Source organism: Bufo bufo, chromosome 4, assembly GCF_905171765.1.
Source record: "Bufo bufo chromosome 4, aBufBuf1.1, whole genome shotgun sequence".
NCBI lineage: Eukaryota > Metazoa > Chordata > Amphibia > Anura > Bufonidae > Bufo > Bufo bufo.
Genome location: NC_053392.1, coordinates 423,412,548 through 423,436,713, shown reverse-complemented (window position 1 = coordinate 423,436,713; position 24,166 = coordinate 423,412,548). Strand labels below are relative to the sequence as shown.

General features: G+C 41.5%; 1 protein-coding gene across 2 annotated transcripts in view; it reads left to right on the top strand.

Annotated features, from left to right (window-relative positions):
• The window catches only part of LOC120997216 (protein unc-93 homolog A-like), a 59,081-nt gene that overhangs the window by 3,518 nt on the left and 31,397 nt on the right, over window positions 1–24,166 (top strand). For both annotated transcript variants that reach the window (XM_040427216.1, XM_040427215.1), the window contains exons 2-4: window positions 1,221–1,361; window positions 5,957–6,138; window positions 7,273–7,502. In XM_040427216.1, the coding sequence (XP_040283150.1) occupies window positions 1,272–1,361; window positions 5,957–6,138; window positions 7,273–7,502 (502 nt within the window). In that variant the 5' untranslated portion in view covers window positions 1,221–1,271. The remainder of the gene's footprint in view (window positions 1–1,220; window positions 1,362–5,956; window positions 6,139–7,272; window positions 7,503–24,166) is intronic.

Below are 24,166 nucleotides of genomic sequence, written 5' to 3'. Positions count from 1 at the left end.
ACTCGGATAACCCCTTTTAAACCTGTCTTTATCAGGCAATTCACTCTACCTAACTACATATATCTTCCTAATCCCTAATATTGTACCTGCAAGACCCTTAAAGGGGTTTTCTCACTTCAGCAAGTGACATTTATCATGTAGAGGAAGTTAATACAAGGCACTTACTAATGTATTGTTATTGTTCATATTGCTTCCTTTGCTGGCTGGATTCATTTTTTCATTACATTATACAGTACTCGTTTCCATTGTTAGGAGTTGGACCACCCTTCAATCCATTAGTGCTGGTCATGCTTGCTCACACATGCTATCTCTGTGGTGATCAGGACCGTGGAAGCGTACATAGGCTTGTGCTTTTTCCTATAGTGTGCAAGCACGGCCACTGCTGTGTGAATTTGCAGGGTGGTCGTAACCATGGAAACAAGCAGTGTATAATGTGATGGAAAAATGAATCCAGCCAGCAAAGGAAGCAATATGGATGATAACAACACATTAGTAAGAGTTTGTTTTAACTTCTACATAATACTGTAAATGCTATTTGCTGAAATTACACAATGTTGATACTCCAAGAAGCAGTGGCGTACATAGAGAAGTAAGGGCACCACAGCAAGGATCAAGGACCATTGGGCCACATTTCAACTGCCTTATTTGCTAAAAGTTGTTCCTTTAGAGGGTAGAGTCCTGACCAAGTTTTCACCTCCAGTAGAAGAGGAGATGATCCCAACTAAGACTGGGCCCCCTCTTGCCCTGGCAAGCAGTTGCATGGTCTGCCGCTATGGTAATTATGCCCCTGCCAAAAAGGGTGAGAGCAGGCAATAATTGTTCCTGACTGCTGCCTGCCTGTTAGCTGCAGCCATATATGATGTCATTTGTCGCTAACAATAATTTTATGTGCCACATAAAAGATGCTAAACCTGATGAACAATCAATCGGCAGCACATTTACAAGGAGCATTTATTAGAAACAAGCATTCATATAAATGCTTATGCCCAATAATTGATAATTGTGTAAAAGATCTTAACACCTAGGAATAATTTCTACAGAATATTGAAATGAGAAATGAACATCATTTTATTATATATGATCAAGGGAATACTTTAGCAGATTTTTTTTATATCTGTACAGTCTTATGGGCACATGTCACTGAAATTCAGAAAATGATCATATAATACATGGTTGAATTTATATGCAAAATTTTATTATAACTTAATTTTTAATTTCAGCACTTACAAGACTGACAATACATCATAACCCGAAAAAATAAAGGCTACAGAATGCAATGTTCAAAACTCAAAAACATTCTTGTTTTGTCATTTGGAATCCTGCTTCTATATACTGCTTATACGGGGCTTCAGACTCTGCAGGTACAGTAACAGCTTGTGTGAAAAATTATTAGAAGTAAATATGGATAAGACAATTAGTGTTTAGCGCAAATATTCGAATCGCGAATTTTAATCGTGAATATCGCCACTTCGAGAATTTGCGAATATTTAGAATATAGCTCTATATATTCATATTCACAAATATTCTAATCGCACTTAGCAACATCCCTAGCAACCAATAGGAAAGTTGTCTATAGGAGTAGTGTTGATAGCGAATTTTCGTATCGTGAATTTTATCGTGAATTTTCTCATTGCCGATTTTTGCAATCAAAAAAATTATGACTGGAGATCACGAATTCTCGAATTCGCAAATATATGACGAATATTCACCCAAATATTTGCGAAATATCACGAAATTCTAATATTGCCCCTGCCGTTCATCACTGAAGACAATATAACATCAAAGTCTACCTTTTTAAAAAGTTGAGAAAGATTGTTGTGTTAATCTTGTACTAATCATGTCCTCACTGACCATGCATCGCAGTTCCACTTAAAAACAGCAGGCATCAAAGGATTTACCATCACGTACTCATTGATGGGGATATAACCGCTCTGACTCTGATCACTAGAATGAAGGGGTCTCGGTTAGAGTTAAGCAAACTTCTGTTTTCAAGTTCGGCGTACAAGGTTTGGGTTCGGGATATCTAGGAATTTTGTTATGGATTCCGCTACCACAGACCATAACTTATGGTCCGTGGTAGTGGAATCCATAACGGAATTCTTAGATAACCCGAACCTTGTACGCCGAACTTGAAAACAGAAGTACGCTCATCCTTACAGCACACTTACATCTTCTGATTATTTTGTGCATATCCCTAACTGAGCTGGTGGAACAGCATCTCCTCATCCACTTGAGTTGTAACCCCCCCATCCCCACTGTACACTGAAATGTAGCACTGTACAAAGATTAGGGATTATTGGTGCTCCCAGTAGCCAGACTCTTTCTGATGAGTAAGTTGTTACATATCTTGGCAGTGCCCTGCACTGCTGCAACTCAAGCAAATGAGAAGTGGGTTTAACAGGTGAACAGTGCAAAAACGAAGTCACCACTGCTCTGTTCCAGCACTGAGGCCCCTGTTCTCGCTCCTTCCGATCCTGAAGTGTGACATTCCATTTGCAATGACATCCACTTTCACTGGCCTCAGCAGTGATGTATCCTCAAGCTGTATGTGACCACTGATACACAGCAGTCATGTGTCACCTGGGGACACGCCCATACTGAGGCCAGTGAATGATTACAATGGTGCTTGTGACTACCTACAGTACAGGATCTCACTTCCAAAAGAAGAGGGCACTGGGTTCCTAGTTCTGAAAAGGAATAGGGGTGTATAGGCAAGTTCCTTTTTTTCTTTCATTAATAAACTTTCAAGCCACATCTAAAATTCCTTTGAGTCAGACAACCATTTTAATTTGACTGAAAACATAATTAAAGCTTGTTCTGACTTACATGTATATGGTTATAAGAAGCTTGCTCATGCTTTTACTATACAAATATTACCGCATTACTAATTTCATTCATATAGGTGTGGAAGACATATGGTTACCAATCAGAAATAATTATTTCCTAATAATCTTCTTTTTGATACGAAATGATGCATGCAATCCTCAGCATTCATAGCACCTATGCATCATTTATGACAATTGCTACATACCTACTATGAATCTTTATTTACATATATAGCATCATCAATATAAATGGATCTTCATGACCTCATGTATGGGATGCAGCAATCTGTGCATTTAAATGTAATATTTTGTCATTTAGAAAGCATTACATGAAGGTAGAAATAATCTGTGTCACAGAGGTGTGTTTGGCTCTTCCCTTCTAAGGCCCCTTTCACACGGGCGAGATTTCCGCGCGGGTGCAATGCGGGACGTGAACGCATAGCACCCGCACTGAATCCTGACCAATTCATTTCATTGAGTCTGTGTACATGAGCGTTTTTTTTCACGCATCAGTTCTCCGTTGCGTGAAAAACGCAGCATGTTCTATATTCTGCGTTTTTCACGCAGCCCTGGCCCCATAGAAGTGAATGGGGCTTCAGTGAAAAACGCATTGCATCCGCAAGCAAGTGCGGGTGCGATGCGTTTTTCACTGATGGTTGCTAAGAGATGTTGTTTGTAAACCTTCAGTTTTTTATCACGCACGTGAAAAACGCATCAAAACGCATTGCACCCGCGCGGAAAAAACTGAACAACTGAATATAATCGCAGACAAAACTGACTGAACTTACTTGCAAAGTGGTGCGAGTTTCACTGAACGCATCCGGCCCCAATCCGCAACGCCCGTGTGAAAGGGGCCTAATTCTCAACCATTTTCTTCCAAGCGAAATAATGGATGACAAACTATTGTACAAGCTATAATTATTATGTAGATTTACTGTAAAGCAGTGAAACCATTTTACTAGCTAAATAACCGACCACATACCAGCAGTGAAATAGTGTTCCTATATCCATTACTAACCTTTGTGTTCTCATAGCATTTTAACTTTGTGAGCAATATTAATACATAAAGAACTATAACTTAAGTAACTCTCAGCATATTTAAAAATGTATTGAAACATGAAATTTTACTTAAAACAACTGTATTTAGAGTTTATGCTGCCCTAGGCACATTTAGTGCTCACACCTGCTATGTTCAATATGGCTAAAGCTGCCTATTGACTTGAGGGTATACAAAAGATACATATGATTTTGGCCATGCAGTAAAAAAATGCTTTTGAAAACGCCCCTTTATTTACCATAATTGCTGTGGTTCTGTGATGTGGTTATTGGCCATTCAGTTTATGCAAGTGAAATACATTTATGTTGCATTTTTAATCTGGCAAAAATGCATGCCAATTAACCACCTCACAAAACCATAGCAGAGCTGGTAAAACTGAATGTGGTTTAAAATGCTTTTTTTTTTTTTATTCAATTTTTACTGTGTGGTTAAAAACATCTCAAAATTTAAAACTAATTCACAAGTCTGAAGGCATTTCCATCAATGGGTCTCCCTCAAAATTCATTTCCTCAAGTGAAAAACAGACAAGATGTGGACATCATATGTGAGGCTTTGTTCACACATCAGTGTTTTGTCAGTGATTTCCATCAGTGATTTGTGAGTTTAAACCACAGAACAGGTGCAGATCTTTCCTTTATACCTTATCTCTGTATAGGCCTCACTTGTGGTTTTGGCTCACAAATCACTGATGAAAATCACTGACCAAACACTGAACTGTGAACAGGGACTGATATTTGCAAAGCAGACAATTTTTTCTGTTTTTAAAACTGTATAAAAAATGTATGCTATATTTTAAAGTTGTAAAGCCGTTTAATGTTTTTTTTTTGTATTTTAGTAACTTTTTTAATATACCGGTACTTTTTTTTGTACATGCATTTTTGTGTGTGCTTTTAGGCCCCTTTCACACGAGCGAGTATTCCGCGCGGATGCGATGCGGGAGGTGAACGCATTGCACCCGCACTGAATACCGACCCATTTATTTCTATGGGGCTGTGCACACGAGCGGTGATTTTCACGCATCACTTTTGCGTTGCGTGAAAATCGCAGCATGCTCCTCTTTGTGCGTTTTTCACGTAACGCAGGCCCCATAGAAATGAATGGGGTTGCGTGAAAATCGCAAGCATCCGCAAGCAAGTGCGGATGCGGTGCGATTTTCACGCACGGTTGCTAGGAGACGATCGGGATGGAGACCCGAACCTTATTATTTTCCCTTATAACATGGTTATAAGGGAAAATAATAGCATTCTGAATACAGAATGCTAAGTAAAACAGGGCTGGAGGGGTTAAAAAAAAAATAAAAATCATTTAACTCACCTTAATCCACTTGCTCGCGATGCCCGGCATCTCCGTCTGACTCTTTTACTGTATAGGACCTGTGGAGAGCATTAACTATAGTTTAAGGACCTGGGATGACGTCACTCCGGTCATCACATGGTACGTCACATGATCTTTTACCATGGTGATTCACCATGGTAAAAGATCATGTGACGTACCATGTGATGACCGGAGTGATGTCATCGAAGGTCCTTTAGCCAGGTCCTAAAGAAAAGAATACAGAAGCAGATGCCGGCTGCGCTATCAAGTGGATTAAGGTGAGTTAAATTATTTTTTATTTTTTTTAACCCCTCCAGTGCTATTTTACTTTTCATTCTGTATTCAGAATGCTATTATTTTCCCTTATAACCATGTTATAAGGGAAAATAATACAATCTACAGAACACCGATCCCAAGCCCGAACTTCTGTGAAGAAGTTCGGGTTTGGGTACCAAACACGCACGATTTTTCTCACGCGAGTGCAAAACGCATTACAATGTATTGCACTCGCGCGGAAAAATCGCGGGTGTTCCCGCAACGCACCCGCGCATTTTTCAGCAACGCCCGTGTGAAAGAGGCCTTAAAGGCATAATAAAAAAACCCTGTAGAAGTATATGGAACATGATGTTCCTACACTAGAATGTGCACTGTATATCTAAACTTTCCTGAAAATGTATATAAATCTAGCTTATAAAAAACTAGAAAAAGAAATGACATAATAATGCACTTCTACATGTATTTATTTTATATTTTATTACAGAGCAGTCTAAATAGGCTAGAAGGACTTGGTGTTGCATCACTCAGTGTAATGTATGTGTCCACCAGCCTCTCTTCACTACTGTTACCTGCCCTTTTGATAAAGAAAATTGGATGCAAATGGACAATTGTAGCATCAATGTTTTGCTTCATCTCCTACACTCTTTGCAACTTCTACTCAAGCTGGTAAATAATTATATACATTTATGTACAGCTTTTACCATCTTTTTGCAAAATGCTCTACTAATTTTTTAATGATAGAAAAAAAAAACACTGTCTAATTTCGCTTTTGCTATTAGAACTTCATGTAGGAAAAGTTTTGAACTCAGCATTTTTGGAGGACAATAATAAGGCCTCTTTCAGACGGGCGTTGCGGGAAAATGTGCGGGTGCTTTGCGGGAACACGCGCGATCTTTCCGCGCGAGTGCAAAACATTGTAATGCGCTTTGCACTCGCGTGAGAAAAATCGCGCATGTTTGGTACCCAAACCTGAACTTCTTCACAGAAGTTCGGGCTTGGGTTAGGTGTTGTGTAGATGTTATTATTTTCCCTTATAACATGGTTATAAGGAAAAATAATAGCATTCTGAATACAGAATGCTTAGTAGGTGATCAATTGAGGGTTAAAAAAAAAAAAAAAATTAACTCACCTTCTCCTCTTGTTCGCGTAGTTCCCGGTCTCTTCTTTACTTCTTTAATGATGAGCTGTGGGCTAAAGGACCTTTGGTGACGTCAGATCACATGCTCCAATCACATGGTACATCACCGTGGTTATGGACCATGTGATTGGAGAATGTGATCTGACGTCACCACAGGTCCTATCCGATAGTTCATCTTTTAAGAAGTAAAGAAGAGACCGGGAACTACGCGAACAAGAGGAGAAGGTGAGTTAATTTTTTTATTTTTTTTTAACCCTCAATTCTGTATTCAGAATGCTATTATTTTCCCTTATAACCATGTTATAAGGGAAAATAATACAGTGAATAGACTGTCTCCTAGCAACCATGCGTGAAAATCGCACCGCATCCGCACTTGCTTGCGGGTGCTTGCGATTTTCACGCAACCCCATTCACTTCTATGGGGCCTGCGTGATAAACGCACAATATAGAGCATGCTGCGATTTTCACGCAACGCATAAGTGATGCGTGAAAATCACCGCTCATCTGAACAGCCCCATAGAAATGAATGGGTTGGTATTCAGTGCGGGTGCAATGCGTTCACCTCACGCATCGCATCCGCGCGGAATACTCGCCCGTGTGAAAGAGGCCTAACTGTAATGACTGTATACACTTGATTTAAACACTTATATCTTCCTTTTTAGGCCTACACTTATAATTTCCTCTATACTGGTTGGACTAGGAGGTGGACCTCTGTGGGCTAGCAAGAGCACATATATAACAATAACTGGAACAAAATATGCAGAATCTTGTGGCAAATTGGCAAAAGATGTTGTGAACCAGTATTTTGGGATATTCTTTCTAATTTGCCAAAGTTCCCGTGTTTGGGGAAATCTTATTTCTTCTTTGGTATTTTATCTAACACCAAATGCAGGTAAAATATAGATATTACCACAGCGTTAATATATTGTAGCAGGCAACTAACACAAAGGTGGGATCAACATATTTCTCTTTGTGAAATCATTGCTTTATACATCTTGATATTTACATTACCTTGCTTTTATATGAATTATTTTCTATGTAACTTACTAAATGTAAACTAAGATTTTTATATTTTAGGCACACAGGCACTTTATTATGCATGCTTATTACATTCCATGCAATATGGATGTTGCTGAATTCATTATTGCATCAAAAATACATTCTTGCATGTTTGTATACACATCAATCAGTGACCACTTTATCAGGAAGACGTTTCTAGTATTCGGTTGAACTGATCTCAGCGCAGCCTGATGTGGAATGGGTTCAAAGAAGGACTTGAAATATTCCTTCAGGGAAATGTGTCACCAAAAACGTTATTTGCCAGTTAAAACCAGATAGCAACACATCTCCTTTTTTTGAATCTGTTTATATTTTCTGATTGCAGATTTATTTCTTCTATTTCCTGAACATGATTATGGGGCCACAATCTTACCTGACTTGTTTTTAACAGTATTTAGAAGGCATTTAAAGAATTGCTTTACTGCAGCCACATGAGCCATAGACACAATGGTCAGGAGGGGACCTCATTGACTTCTATGGGAGGGTTTTCTAGGCTCTTTGACCTGTGCAGAGGTCATTGTACAAGGAAAGAATAGATAAGTTTTGACAATCACCTATTATGGCTTATCTATATATAGAGGTCATATCATTACAGGCAGGATTACATAGTAACATAGAGGGTCATTTATCAAACTGGTTTAAAGTAGAACTGGCTTAGTTGCCCATAGCAACCAATGATATTCCTGCTTTCATTTCCCAAAGGAGCTGTTCAAAATTAAAGGTGGAATATGATTGGTTGCTATAGGCAACTAAGACCGTTTAACTTTACACCAGTTTGATAAATGACCCCCATGGTTTGTAAGGCTGAAAAAATACATCTGTCCATCTAGTTCAGCCTCTGCAAGTTGATCCAGAGGATGGCAAAAAAAAAAAAAGTAGATGTAGAAGCCAATTTTCCTCATTTTAGGGGGAAAAATCCTTCCCAACTCCAATCAGGCATTCAGAATAAGTCCCTGGATCATCGACCTCTCCAGAAATCTAGTAACTATAGCCTGTAATATTATTACACTCCAGAAATACATCCAGGCCCCTCTTGAACTCTTTTAGTGAACTCACCATCACCACCTCCTCAGGCAGAGAGTTCCATAGTCTCACTGCTTTTACCATAAAGAATCCTCTTCTATATTTGTGTACAAACCTTCTTTCCTCCAGACGCAGAGGATGTCCCCCCGTCACAGTCACAGTCCTGGGAATAAATAGATGATGGGAGAGATCTCTGTACTGACCCCTGATATATTTATACATAGTTATTAGATCCCCCCCCTCAGTCGTCTTTTTTCTAAACTAAATAACTCTAATTTTGATAATCTTTCAGGGTACTGTAGTCCAGCCATTCCAGTTATTACTTTAGTTGCCCTCTTCTGAACCCTTTCCAGCTCTGCTATATCTGCCTTGTTCACAGGAGCCCAGAACTGTACACAGTACTAATATGTGGTCTGACTGATTTGTAAAGTGGTAGTACTATGTACTCATCACGTACATCTATGCCCCTTTTGATGCAACTCATTATCTTATTGGCCTTGGCAGCAGCTGCCTGACACTGGTTTCTACAGCTTAGTTTGCTGTCCACTAAAATTCCTAGGTTCTTTTCCATGTCAGTGTTACCCAGTGTTACACCATATACGATGTACAGATGACTTGCATTATTCCTTCCCATTTGCATAACCTTTATTCATACATTTGTCAGTGTTAAACCTCATCTGCCACTTCTCTGCCCAAGCCTCCAATCTATCCAGATCCCTCTGTAGCAGTTTACTGTCCTCTTCAGTGTTAATTACTTTACACAGTTTAGTGTCATCTGCTGAAATTTTTATTTTTTGGTGCCAGCCTTCTACAAGATCATTAATAAATATATTGAAGATAATAGGGCCCAATACTGACCCCTGTGGTACTCCACTAGTGACAGTGACCCAGTATCAGTATGTACCGTTAATAACCACCCTCTGTTCGGGTGATGACATAGATAACGTAGGACGTCGCGCTCACCCCTCCTCCCGTGGTTCGGCTTCCCCGCTGTCTTTGAGCGTCTCTGCGTCCTCTTCCCCTCTCCCTAGAACCGGGGACTTGTGATGTACTCCCGGTCCGTGCTTTAGTTGTGCCCCTGCTTCTGCCTCTGCCTCCAAGCGTGTCTCCTCCTCTCCCTCTTAACCTGAACACCTCCTCACCTCACCTTACCCTCAACTCACCCAGATTGTGGACTTCTTACCTCTTACCTGGGCTCCGCTTCGCTCCGTGCGTCTGCCTCGGCTCTCTCCTCCCTGCCTCCTTGGCCAGCGGTGTTCGGCGCGACTCGGTCCGTGGTCCCTCTGGGTTTGCCTGCCGGCGACTTCCGGTTCCCCTGTGCCCGCTGGTTGCGGCGTTCCTCCCCTCCTGGTGGATCTTCTCTGCGCCTTGTGTCTTGGGCTGCCCGCGGTGTCCGTCGGTGCCTGGTCGGCTGCTCCTCCTGATGGTCTTCTCCGGCGTTGTCCTGTGCCTCCTGCTCCTCTCTGGGCTGCCTGTGGTGCTGTCCTCAGAGCTTGGTCGGCTGTTCCTCCTGGCGATCCACTTCAGCTGTGTCGCTGTGCCTCCGGCTCCTCTCCTGTCACCCGGTTGTCCTTCCAATGCCTAATGTCTCCATGATAGTCCGGTCTTCGCGTGGAAATTCGTGAGACGGTTCCTTTTTCGTTTTATCTTTGGTTCTTCTATTCTCTTACTAATCAACTAACAAAGTAACAAAGTAACCAAAGCTAATTGAAGGATACTAATGTACACTGAACCTACATCCCACATGAAGCGTTACTGAGGGAGGACAAGGAGATAAAGATAAAGAAAACAGAGAAAAAAAAAAAAAAGGGGAAGAAAAGAGAAGAAAGAGAGAAAGAGAGAAAAAGACATATCCAAAAAAAAAAAGAAGGAGGAGAGAGGGGGGGGGGGAGGGAAGAAGGAAAAGAAAAAGAAGAAAAAAAAGGGGGGGAGGAGAGAAAAAAATAAAAAAAGAAGAACCGGCCACTAAATCCTTTGAAGCAACAAAAATAGACCAATTCCTAAGGTCCCCAAGGGTTAATACCAGAGGTGGTCAAAAGGATATTAGTTCTAAAAGAATTGACAATACTGAGGTGACGGAAGCAGAATCACAAAAAGTTTCTGGGTACCCTCAAGGGGAAGGGGGAATAGAGGGAGAAGATATGTTTAACGTCGACTCTACCTCACTAAAAGAAATACTATTGGCAGTAAAATGGAATGGGGATTTAATACAAGGCATTGCAACCCTACTTGGGTCAATTCAAGCCGATGTGGGACTGATTAGAGACGATTTGTCAAAGATCCGAGATAGAGTTAACAATGTGGAGAGTTCTATGGCTATAATGCAGAATGAATCCCAAAAAATAAATACCGAGGTGTCCACCCTGAAGATAGATCTTAATTTTCTTAAAAGAAAGGTGGTGGGCCTCGAAGACAGATCACGAAGATATAATGGGAGAATTTTGGGGGTTCCAGAGGGTGTGGAAGATAAGCACCCTACCCAATTTATACAGACGATGATCCTGGAGAATTTTGAAGTTTTTTTTTTTTACCTATGTTTATGGTAGAAAGAGCCCATCAGGTCCCAGGTGGGAAACCAATCCCTGGGAGACAACCACGAACATTCCTTGTTAAGATGCTGGTTTCAAGGGACAGAGATATGGTACTAAGAAGGGCGAGGGAATGTTCCCCCGTTCTATATGATGGGAACAGATTGGCCTTCTTTCCTGATTTTTCAAAGGATATCCAGGAAAAGAGACGCTCGTTTATGACTGTTAAAAAGAGGCTAAGAGAAAGGGATATTAAATACTCACTTATTTTCCCAGCAAAACTTCGGATTATTTTCAAAGATACAACTTTTTTTTTTGACACTCCGGATAAAGCCGTGGATTGGCTTGAACGAAACAATATGTGATCTAACTGTTGTAGGGTTGGTTGGGAATAACAATTGTTAGAGGGTGTTTATATTTTCCACTTTCTTTGTTTTCCTAGCGGGGAGGTGCCGAGCAGGGGGGGATGGTCATAGGTGAGAGATCTGCTGCAATATGTGGTGGATTACTTGTATGGGGGGGTTGGGATTTGGCTGGGATGCGTGTTTTTTTTTTTTTTTTTACTAATTATTGCTTATAATGTCCATCAGAATTCTTACCTGGAATGTTAGGGGTTTGGGGGACAGAAGAAAGAGACAAGCGTTTTTTGATATGATGCGTATACATCTTCCAGCAATTGTATGCTTTTTTTTTTTTTATAGATTTTATTTTGTTTTCTTCATGATACAAAACAGCACAGATTATACTAGAAAAAACTGCCAAAACAAGGTAGACAGTATACAACCGTAGTCAACTATCCTACAACCTATAACAAAATCCTACCAAGATTATAAATAGAACTGTAAATTCGCAGTTACTACATACAATAATACTATATCCACCCACCCCTTCCCACCCTATTGGCTGTCGTCACTTCAACTCTGTCCGAATAGTCATACGTGCTGCTCTCCGTTTCCTTTCCATATCCTCATAAACTTTGATTTGTTGAAGGTATAGACTCCATTCATTTAACGAAGGTGGGGAGACAGAGCCCCAATATCTAACTAAAATAACTTTTGCCACCATCAAACCCCTCATCCAGATCTGTCTAACCCGGGTCGGAACTTCCATAGCATAATCTCCCAGCAACACTGTCACCATCCCAGGGCTATACCTCGAAGAGGCCTCCTTTTGTAGGTCTAGAAAGACTTGTTCCCAATACCTTTTTATTTTACTATATTCCCAAAGTAAATGCCTGAAATCTGCGTTTACATATCCATATTTCGGGCAGCAGCAGTCTAGGCCTTTATTTTGAGAAAATTTCGCTTGGATTTTTGGCGTATAGTACAACCGATGGAGGATCTTAAATTGGATTAATCTATGGGCATTAGAGAGTAAAGCCTTTCTTACATTCCTATATATACTAGACCATTGTAATGGTGGGCAATGCAGCTCTTGCTCCCATTTACTTGAGCTTTTATATAGAATTACAGTTGCTAGTGCTGTTCGAAGTTTGCTATATAAACTAGCTAGCTTAACCCCTTCTGTCTGGGCATAACAGAAATCAAAAAATACATTCTCCCATGGACAAATATACCCTTTATTCCTAGCAACCTCATACGCGTGTTTTAAACGTGAATACATAAACACATCTAATAATGTACTATCAGTGAAATTATAATCAGAAAAGGATTTAAAGTGTCCGCATACAAAAAGATGACACACATTAACCACACCCCTACGTAACCAGTAAACAAAATCTGTGATTTTAAAGAATTCCGTCAAATTCCTGTTCTCCCACAAAGGGGAGAAAGCAAAAGGGGAGGAGACTTTCAAAATCCTCTTAAGCCCATCCCAAACCATTTGTAGGGTACAAGAAATCATTAGGGTCTTCCTCACCCCCAAATAACCAGACTGCAAACATGTAAAAATATTCTCTATTGGTTTTTCCAAGACCTGCGACAAATATCGTGCTAATAAACTATCTGTAAAACTACAGCAACGTTGAACCTGTGCACATAAATAATAACCCTGAAAGAAAGGGAATGATAGCCCACCATCTGATTCCGACAACCATAGATATCTTTGCTTTATCCTGACCCTCTTCCTTCCCAATATTAGATCGTTAATAAGAGTCTCCTATTTGTAAAAAAAGATATCGTCGATCCAAACTGTGGAAGCACACATCGGGTACATCACAATAGGCAAAATAATCATCTTAACCAGCGCTATTTTATCCGTCTGTGTCAGTATCAGTTTCTGCCAAACACATATTTTAGACTTTACTTTGTTCAAGACCGGGGCTAAATTAAGCTCATAAAATCTCTTTATAGGGACACCAATCTTAATCCCCAAGTAATCCAGGGTTTCATTCGGAGCAAGGACCCTTACTCCACTCTCCTCATCTACAGCCTTGCGGTTAAGCGGGAGGAGCGATGACTTGGACCAATTGATCAGATAGCCCGAAAGTTTACCAAAGTCCTCTATTACTGCCATCACATAAGGGAGGGCTTTCCATCCCCGATCCAAGAACAGAATAACAGCAATTGTATGCTTGATAGAAACACATCTTACTGGGGAGACTTCCGGGATGGTCACCAGGGGATGGGCGGCGCACACGTATCACTCGACCTTCTCTAGTCATTCTAGGGGAGTGACAGTTTTCATTCATAGAACGATTGAATTTTTTTGCGAGGCATCCTCTGTTGACCACCAGGGAAGATTTGTCTTCTTATACTGTAAGTTGGCGGGGAAGATGTGCATTTTGGCCTTTGTTTATATTCCACCTTCATTCTCTTTCTCAGTGCTTAATTCTCTATTAACATTTATTGATAAATGGCCGGAATGCCCCACATTGATTATTGGGGACTTTAATTGTGTTATTAACCCGGCAGTAGATAGGGTTTCTATGGGTGTCGAGGGAGACGCCTCTGTTCACGGGTCTTCCCTGGCACGCTTCTGTTCTGAGGCTGGGTTTGAGATGTTTGGGGAGGTCTGGGTCAGGGGAGAAGAGTCTTCTCATGTATTAGTAAATTAGGTAGATCTATGTCCAGAATAGACCATGCTCTGATCAATAAAAAATATGTACGATATGTAACACGAATGATGTACGAGACTAGGTCACTCTCGGACCATCTACCGCTACTCCTTGCAATAAACAAATAGGGAGGCCTCCATTTAGATTAAATCCTTACTGGCTATCACTAATAAAGAAACATGAAATAATACAAAAGGAAATAAACCAATTTTGGGTAACTAATTATGGGTCAACAAAAATCCAAATGGTATGGGATACTTTTAAGGCCTATATGAGGGGAATTAACATTGCAAACCTGAGAAAAGTGTACGGGGAAAATTAGAAAAATTTAAAAGAACAAGCTTCCTCAGCCACACAATTTTTCTATATAAATAGGACAGAGGAAAATAGGGAAAATATGCAGAAGACTGCACAAGCATACTCTGACTTCTTGCTGGAGAAGGCACAACAGAGTTTATTCTTTAAAGGGCAAAAATACTTTACTGAATCGGGGCGATCGGAGAAACTCCTATCTAGGGTGATCTCGAGTCAGGAATCCAAAAAGAATATAGATAATATACGATTGGCTAATGGGAGGATGGTTAGGGGACAAGACTCCATAGAGAAGGTCTTCCTTGATTACTTTTCAGACCTTTATAGAGCCGATTGCAGGATCACGAATGAAATTATGGACTTTTATCTTGATGGTATTGTCTTTCCTACTATTACTCCGGCTCAAAGGAAGGTACTTGAGGCCGATCTCTCTATTCAGGAGCTTGAAGGCGCAATTAAGCTATGCTCGGGCAACTCCACCCCCGGTTCAGACGGACTTCCATATGAATTTTATGGTAAATATAAAGAGGATGTTTTTCCTAGATTGTTGGAGGTCCTTGCTGAATCGGTGGAAGAGGGGAACCTGCCGGGTTCAATGATGGAAGCTGTAATAATATTGATTCCAAAAAAAGGTAAGGACCCCACAGATTTGGGATCCTATAGACCGATCTCACTGTTGAACGCGGATGTAAAGCTCCTGGCGAGAATCTTGGCCACAAGACTTTCTGGGGTTATCTCCTCCATTGTCCATCCGGACCAGAACGGTTTCATTCAAAACAAAGGTACACAACATAATCTTCATCGGCTTTTTGCCAATATACAGGCTCCTGGGGGGTCTGCTCGCTCCATCCTGTCTTTAGATGCCTCTAAGGCCTTTGACAGGGTGGAGTGGCGGTTCCTATGGAGGGTTTTGGCGAGGATGGGCTTTGGGGAGAGATTTATAAATATGATCAAAACACTTTATAGATCCCCTACGGCCAAGTTGAGTCTCAACGGGAGCCTTACTGCCAGTATTGATCTAAATAGAGGTACTCGCCAGGGCTGCCCATTATCTCCACTCCTATTAGATATTTATATTGAGCCCCTGGCCTTGGCTATTAGGCAGGATGTTCAAATTAAAGGATTTGGAACATTAGGAGTGGAAGATCGCATTTCTCTATATGCGGATGATGTCCTTTTTTTCGCAGATAATACAGAGATAACTGTCCCAAGAATTATCCGTATGGTCAAACTATTTGGTGAGGTATCAGGCCTGGATATAAATTGGTCAAAGACCATTCTGATGCCAATAGACCCAGTGTCCCAAAAGGAGTCCTTGATAACCCAGTTAGATGTTGTTGATACTTTTCAATACTTGGGTATGATGATATCTCCCAAGGTTGAAAATTCTGTACATCTTAACCTGACCTCATTGATAACAAAAACTAGGGCAAAAATAGGGATTTGGTTGAGACTTCCTTTATCCAAAGCTGACCGAGTTTCACTGGTTAAAATGGTAATTCTACCCCAATTCCTCTATGTCCTTAGGAATATACCTATTTGGATAGAGGATAAATATTTCAAACTTATGGAAAGAATAATTAATGATTTGATCTGGGGAAGAAAACGAGTGAGACTCAAACTAGAATATTTATATAAGCCGCTGGAGCATGGGGGTTTAAATCTCCCATGCTTTAAAGGCTACTTGCTGCTCAGCTACGGATGTGCAATGAATGGCCAAATAGTACACTTCTAAGTAGCCTAGAAAGAAGCTCTGCGCATAATAATATATTTACGCTTCTGGAATCTGGGCTACTGATTAACAGGGACCTGAGTCATAAAGGGACTACAAAATTACTATCGAAAATGTGGGCTGTTACTAGAGGATGGTTGGGGGTAAAAGGATCACTTATATTCACGCCTCTCTGGCACAATATCCACTTACAGACTTTAGATGGTATAGCAAGGGATCAATTCTGGCAAAAGAATGGGATTCTATATATGGCACAGGTTGTTAAGAACAGAGAAATTAAGTCGTTTGTGGAATTATCACATAGTGTAGAGAATCTATCTTGGTTTAGGTATTTTCAGCTTCGCTCTGCACTTTTTAGTTTGGAGGATAAATCACTGTTAGAAATAGATAATTCTTCTCCGTTAAATGAGAGGTTCGGGAAGATACCATTAAGAAAGAAGATTTCAAATATATATAAATTATTAATTAAGTCACGATTTTCTGAGACACAATCACCAGGGCAAAGGGCCTGGGAGAGGGACTGCCCAAATATACAAATGGTAAGGTGGGGGAGTATTTTCACTAATCCAGATGTACTTTCTCATAACTTTAATCACGTTCTAATACAGTTTAATATTTATCACAGATTATATGTCACCCCCATGTGGTTAAACAAGTGTGGAATAAGAGATACCTCCAAGTGTCCTCGATGTGATACTGTCGGTGCGGATTATCTGCATATGATCTGGGCATGCCCAGAACTCGGAGCATACAGGAGTGGTATTATTAAATTTCCTCACCCACAAATAAAAAATTCGGATCCCTCTTGAGCCACAATTGTTTCTACTGAACGATCTTTCGACATTAAGTGTCCATAAACCCCAAAAGATCTTACTAGGTAGAACACTACTATTGGCCAGGCTCCTGATTAGTCGGAGCTGGTTCGCACGTCATGCCCCAAAGGTAAACAATTGGATAAACCTGGTTAATAAGGTTAAAAACTACGAACGGATTCTCTATAAGCAGAGGGGTGGATTAGAGAAATGGGTTAAGATATGGGACGGCTGGTAGTTCTGATAGGACTGTACGTGGAATATATTTATTTATTTACTTATTTATATATAATTTAATTTTTATTTTTTTCCCCCTCTTCTCTCTTCCCTTCTCCCTATTACGGGGAAGGGGGGGGGGGGGGCGGGGGTGGACGCATCGCAGGGTGGGGTGGGGGGTAATGGGGTTAAGGGGAAAAATGCTGAAAATTTATAATAAGGTTCATATCACTCAGCCAGTTACTTACCCACATACAGACATTTTCTCCCAGTCCGAGCATTCTAATTTTATATACTAACCTTTTATGTGGTACAGTGTCAAATGCTTTGGAGAATTCCAGATATATGACATCCATTGATTCGCCGCTGTCAAGTGTAGAACTTACTTCCTCATAGAAACTGATTAAATTAATTTGACATGACCAGTCCCTCATGAAGCCATGCTGATATGGCGTTATTTGCTTATTTTCATTGAGGTACTCCAAGATAGCATCTCTTAGAAAACCTTCAAATGGTTTACCCATGACAGATGTTAAACTTACCGGCCTATAGTTTCCGGGCTCAGTTTTTGACCCTTTTGAATACTGGAACCACATTTGTTTTGGTCATGACTCCCTTTTATCGCGGGTGATGCTAGGGAGGCTCGTCACCGCTGCGACCTGCTATTGGATGCTCCCCCCATTGCCGGATGTTTTGATCCACGTGACAGGGAGATGCAGTGGCGGCTGTGCATGGATTTGGAGCGAACCGGGTGCCAAGGAGGGGGGTAAGTATAATTTGGCTCTCAGACCATCACTTTTACATAGACAAACACATTTGAAGACAAACTTAAAATTGTCCCCTGTTGATAAATCATGATCTTGAATCTTGGACAGGGAGACTGCAGGGACGGTGCAGGCTGTGTAATCAAAAGCTGAAAGGATCCATAGGAGACAGCTAATTTTTCATCAATCCCTGCACAGAGCTATCTAATTGAACAGTGTCCACCTTGTTTAATAGAAATTAAAAAAATGGGCAACACTCCATGAAGTAAAAAAAATACAAAAACCTTTATTTACCCAAGCAGGACATGCGACGTTTCGGCTCTATGCTGGAGCCTTTCTCACTGCTTGAGAAAGGACCAGCATAGAGCCGAAACGTCACATGTCCTGCTTGGGTAAATAAAGGTTTTTGTATTTTTTTACTTCATGGAGTGCTGCCCATTTTTTTGATTTCTATCTATCGGATTTGCCTGTATCCATATTGGGCCAGCTGCACCCTCTTGTTTGCATCAGAGACGGTGCTGCCACTTTTTTTCTTTTCTCTATACACACCTTGTTTAATAGATATGTAATTCTATTACGCCTTGATTCTCAAATTGGAGTGAATAAGTAGTGTTTTACTGTTATTGGGAAGTCCACCTTGTTTAATAGATATGCAATTCTGTTACGCCTTGATTCTCAAATTGGAGTGAGACAGCGGCAGGGTGGCAGTGTGCAGCTCAGCCAGAAAGGTGCAAGTGTGGCTGTGAGTCAACAGAATGACAGCAGTGTGAGATCTGGAGCCAAACGTGTCCTGGGTAGACCGTCTGCTACTCAGGAGGTAACTAACGGTGCAGGGGTTCCTAGAGGCAGAAGCAGGCAGTCAGCATCGAGAATTCACGAAGATTTAGAATATAGTGCTATATATTCATATTCACAAATATTGAAGTTTTTTTTTCCATCAGTAACCTCCCTTCTTGCTTGTGGGCCATTGAGAAGGTTGCAATGTCTTTGTCTGAGCCTAGCAACATCCCCAGCAACCAATAGGCAAGTTGCCTACCCCTTTACTATATAAGAACCTCCCCAGCAGCCATTTTCTGTAGTTTTATGGAGTTCTGAGAGAGACAGCAGTGTCATTGCTGTGCTCTGTGCTTTCCACACTACATTAGATAGATAGTTAGATAGCTTATATATATAATTCAGATAGTTAGTGGGAGATAGTCAGTCAGTGTAGGTTAGATCGTGATATAGTGTAGCTGATAGGTTCCAGTGCAAGGTGTTAGGTAGTGTGATAGGTTCTGCTGTCCATACATACATGCTACAGACATAGAGCTGTGATGTCACAAGTTCACAACAATACTTAGTGCACCAATCAGTAATATGTAGTCAGACCTGCTAAAATGTGAAGTTACACGTATTGCGCATCATTAATTGCCGATTTGCGCTATCGCGAATATATTGGAGCACTCTTATCTGCATATAAAGCTATTGTAATGTTCTGCCGTGCCAACCATTTTCTCCAGTCTCAGGAAACTTCTAGAAGCTTGAAAAATTTTGCAACAGTGACCCACGTCTGTATTGCGTGCGCGATACGCGCATATTACATTGCCGATTTTTGCAATCAATAAAATAATCGCGAATTTGAAAATATATGACAAATATTCTCCGAAATATTCGCGAAATATTGCGAATTCGAATTTTGCCCCTGCCGCTCATCACTAATCCTTACCAGTGTGGGAATTTTTGATAAAGTCGCCAGAGGCCGTCAGAGTGGCCGTATGTAGGATCTGTGGGCAGAAGGTGAAGTGCGGCCAGGGAGCCAATGTTGGCACCACGGCCCTGAGTCAACAAATAGAGCGTCACCATAAAATGGCCTGGAAAAACCATGGCGCTAATGTAGTGGTACAGCCTGATTAAGCAACCACTGCATCTCCCAGTGGCCCAGACCCATTCTCTAGCAGTCAAGGTTCAACCACTTCAGCAGAAGGGAGCTGTGTTTCCTTCCCATTGTCTACTGGTCCTGATGCTCCTCCTCCTCGTTACGCATTTTGCCAGCAATCGATCACCAAGGCAAATGTGAAAAGACAACAGTAGATGTGCTCTCATTCAACGGCGCAGAAGCTGAATGTGCTCCTGACCAAGTTGCTATATTACAGTCCTTGCCTTTCCCTGTGGTTGACTCTGCCCATTACAAAGAACTGATGGCTTGTGCCTAGCCAAAGTGGAGAGTCCCAAGTTTTCATTACTTCTCTAAGAAAGCTGTACCAGCCCTGAACACATATGTTGAGTAGAAGGTGGGCCAGTCCTTGAGCCTGTCAGTGTCTGATATAGTTCATGGCAGCACTGACGTGTGGAGCTGTAACTATTGTCAAGGACAATATATGTCCCTTATGGCAAACAAGGTAAATGTGGTTCCTGCCAGGTGGTGGCAATGCTGACTCTGTGTTTTCATGCTGTAATTGCGGTGTCAATGTCCTCCTCTGCCTCCTCACCCTCCACCTAGTCCACAGACTCCACTGCAGGCACAGTTCTGAGTGGTCCTCCAGCATACCACCTATGCAATGCATGGCTGTGCTGTGTCACATTGTTCTGCACCTGACCAGCCTGGGCAAAAGGAGTCGCACCGGGGAGGAATTGCTTTGCGCCATCAACCAAGAAATCAAATACTGGCTTTCTCCTTACCAACTGAAGATCGGACAGTAGGAAAAACATTCTATTGGTGCTGCGTCAAGAAGGGATGACCCAAGCGTCCTGCATGGCACTCGTCTTTAATCTGGTTGTAACCCAGTTCCTGAAGTCTTCTGCCCAATTGCAAGACATCTTGAAAATGACCAGGAAGCTGTGCAGGCACTTCAGTCACTCTTACCATGCAAAACACACCCTCATTGAGCTGCAAAGGCAGAATAGTGTTCCCCAACATGGCCTTATATGCGATGTTTCTACATGTTGGAATTCCACCCTCCACATGTTGGACTGACTATATGAGCAGAGGAAGGCTGTGAATGATTTCTAGATCGTAGTCAGTAGCAGCTCATGCATGACACCCGCCGTTTGCTCAGGCCCTTTGTGGAGGCCACTTTATTTATCAGTCACCAGGTCTACAGGATGAATGATGTCATTCCACTTCTTCACATCCTGGAGCAGGTGCTGATAAATCTAGATGTCCAGGGGACAGGAGACAAGGCACCTACATCTCATGGCCACCTTTCCTGTGGGGACTGAACTGGTGGAGGAGGAGGAGGAGGATATTAACGCCCAGGAAATGTATACAAAAATAGGTGGTTTACCTGCACAAGCGAAAGGAGAGGAGCAGCAGGAGCTGGAGGGCAATAAGGAACACGAGGCTGATGACCGTGACAGACAGTAGCAGTGGAGATACAGCCATTCCAATCCCTATGAGTCCCTTGCACAAATGGAGGGATGCAATCTGAGTTTCTTGAATAGTGACAGCCACATGGGATGACTACTAGCTCTCCACATTGTTAGACCCTCACTACTGGGCCCAAATGGGGGCCTTTTTACACCTGCTGAGAGGGATGATAAACTCAACTACTATAGAAACATCCTATGAAGTCAGTTGGTGGCTGCCTACATGTACCATCACCCATCCTCACGAAGCTCTGATTGGGAGGACCCTCTGTTCTCACGCTTTCATGCCATGGCTACTGGCGGGGGTTAGAGGGCAGAAGCAGCACCAGCTCCATCAGCAGTAACTTTAGTCTCCAGTCTCTGATGAGCACGTTTCTTCAGCCGCCTACTGAAGAAACCAAACAGCAGCAGGACATGCGCAGAACCTCAACCAGCAGGTGGTGGAATACTTGGACTACACCCCAGATCCAAGATCCCCTGGACTACTGGGCATCCAAACTTGAATTGTGGTCGCAACTAGCCGAGTTTTCCCTGGACAAGCTTTTTCTGTCCGGCCAGTAGTGTGTCATCAGAGAGGGTGTTTAGTGAGGCGGGGGGCATAGTTGTGTCTTTCAGCACATAAAATGGTGAGAGATTAACCTTTAGAAAGATGAATCAGATGGGATCAGCCAGGATTTCCACACACGGTACCTGATGCATCAAATTAGATAATTCAAACTGTAATGTTCTTACTGCAGTATGCTGCCACAACAGAACATTGTGAAAAATGTCCCATTATTTCTGGCCACGTGATTCAGCCACTTTTCTGATGCTGCCACCTGCCTGATGTGACTCACCTGCTGCCTCTGCTGCCATCTTCTCCTACTGCCATCACCTTGTGCTGTTACTGTACCACCAGTGTTGTTGCCCCCCACCTCCCTACTTTGTGACTGGGCCACTATGTTGGCTCCTCATGCTGTTGCCACCCTCACCACCCTTTCACTGTGCCACTGTGTTGACTCCTCATGCTGTTGTCACCCTCCCCACTATGTGAATGGGCTACTGTGTTGACTCCTCATGCTGTTGCCACACTCACCACTCTGTGACTGGTCCACTGTGTTGACTCTTCATGCTGTTGCCACTCTCCCCACTATGTGAATGGGCTACTGTGTTGACTCCTCATGCTGTTGCCACACTCACCACACTATGACTAGGCCACTATGTTGACTCCTCATGCTGTTGCCACCATCACCAGTCTGCCCTGGGGATACTGATTGGCCTTGTTGTCATCACAGTTTATTTTATTATTATTTATTTTGCCATTCTCCTGATCCATCAGATGGAAAAACCCAATATATCCTGTCCAAAAAACAGACCAAATACTGGCCATGTGATAGAGGCCATTAACGCCCTGCATGCAGGAATTATTTTCCATCTGAGTAAAACCAATGTCAGATGCAAATGGACAAAACTCATGTAAATTGAGCATTAGGCCTCACTCAGTCAATATTTTGCATCATGATTTGATCATGATTTGGTAACCAAAAGCAGAAGTTGGTCCAAAACACAGAAGACATGCAAATATTTCCTTCACGTGTCATTACTGTTTTTTCCCACTCCTGTTTTTGCCTTACCAATACTAATCAATTACTGACCAAATACTGACCATGTGAAGGCGGATGACAGGATACTTTTTCTTTTTGGGTTGTTCTTCTGGCAGATCAGAAGAAGGGAAAACACAGCACAAACTTACTGCTGACACCCTTCCCACTCTGTCATGGCACCACTATTTGTGTCAGTAGGTAACAGAACAGGTTACTAGCAATTTATGTACAAACAGCAGACAGCAGTGTAAAATGAGACCACTTTTTCACTCTATAGTAGAATCTTGGGCCACTGCACAGTTAAGTACATTATACCTGACGCTAACATTGACCTGTAACTCTGAATTTACACTTCAGTTATTTGGTCAGTTAATTACAGCAGTTACTGTATGGTGTTGTGGCAGACCTAGGGTTAGTCACATGAGGAGCGAACCACGTGTTCAAGGTAAATGACGTTGACGGAAGAAAATGACAGAAGTCAGCACACGGGTTAAAACTCTGCCAGGATCCCAAATTGAGAGTGTCCTAGGCCCTTTATTTATACCCATTTGGAGGGTGTAACCTCATAAAGTATTGACATGATTGGTTTGCAAATATTCCAATAAAAAACTTCTAATTGGTCAGAACTGAATCCATCTATTGATTGGTTAGTATTCTATGAGCTTTCTATTTTCTACTAATGGGTTAATCGCTGAGACAGTTTTGTATTTTTTTAGCAAAAAATGCATACTGGCTACTTAGCACGTATTCAGCTTAACTTATCTTAACACACACTCGCTAACTTATCTTCATCTTCTTATGGCGCACACAGAAATTTAAACACAAAAGTCTCTCTGTAAAATGGAAAGCTGGGTACTTTTTTAACAATGGTGAGTCAAAATCAGGAGCCAATCCTACTCGCAGATATCGTATCATGAAAAGATCTGCACCTGTTCTTTGCTTTGGACCCTTAACTGACCAAGTGAAGTGGGAACTGAGCCTAATGGTGATGCACTCATGCATATACTGTATGTGACCTGCCTGTCAAACACAAAATAAATGTGTAATTACAACAACAAAAAATTATATATATATATATTTTTTTTTCTTCTAGTAATTACACATTTATTTTGTGCCATACATTTTTTACAATTACAAAAAAATATATAAAATATATAAATCTAATT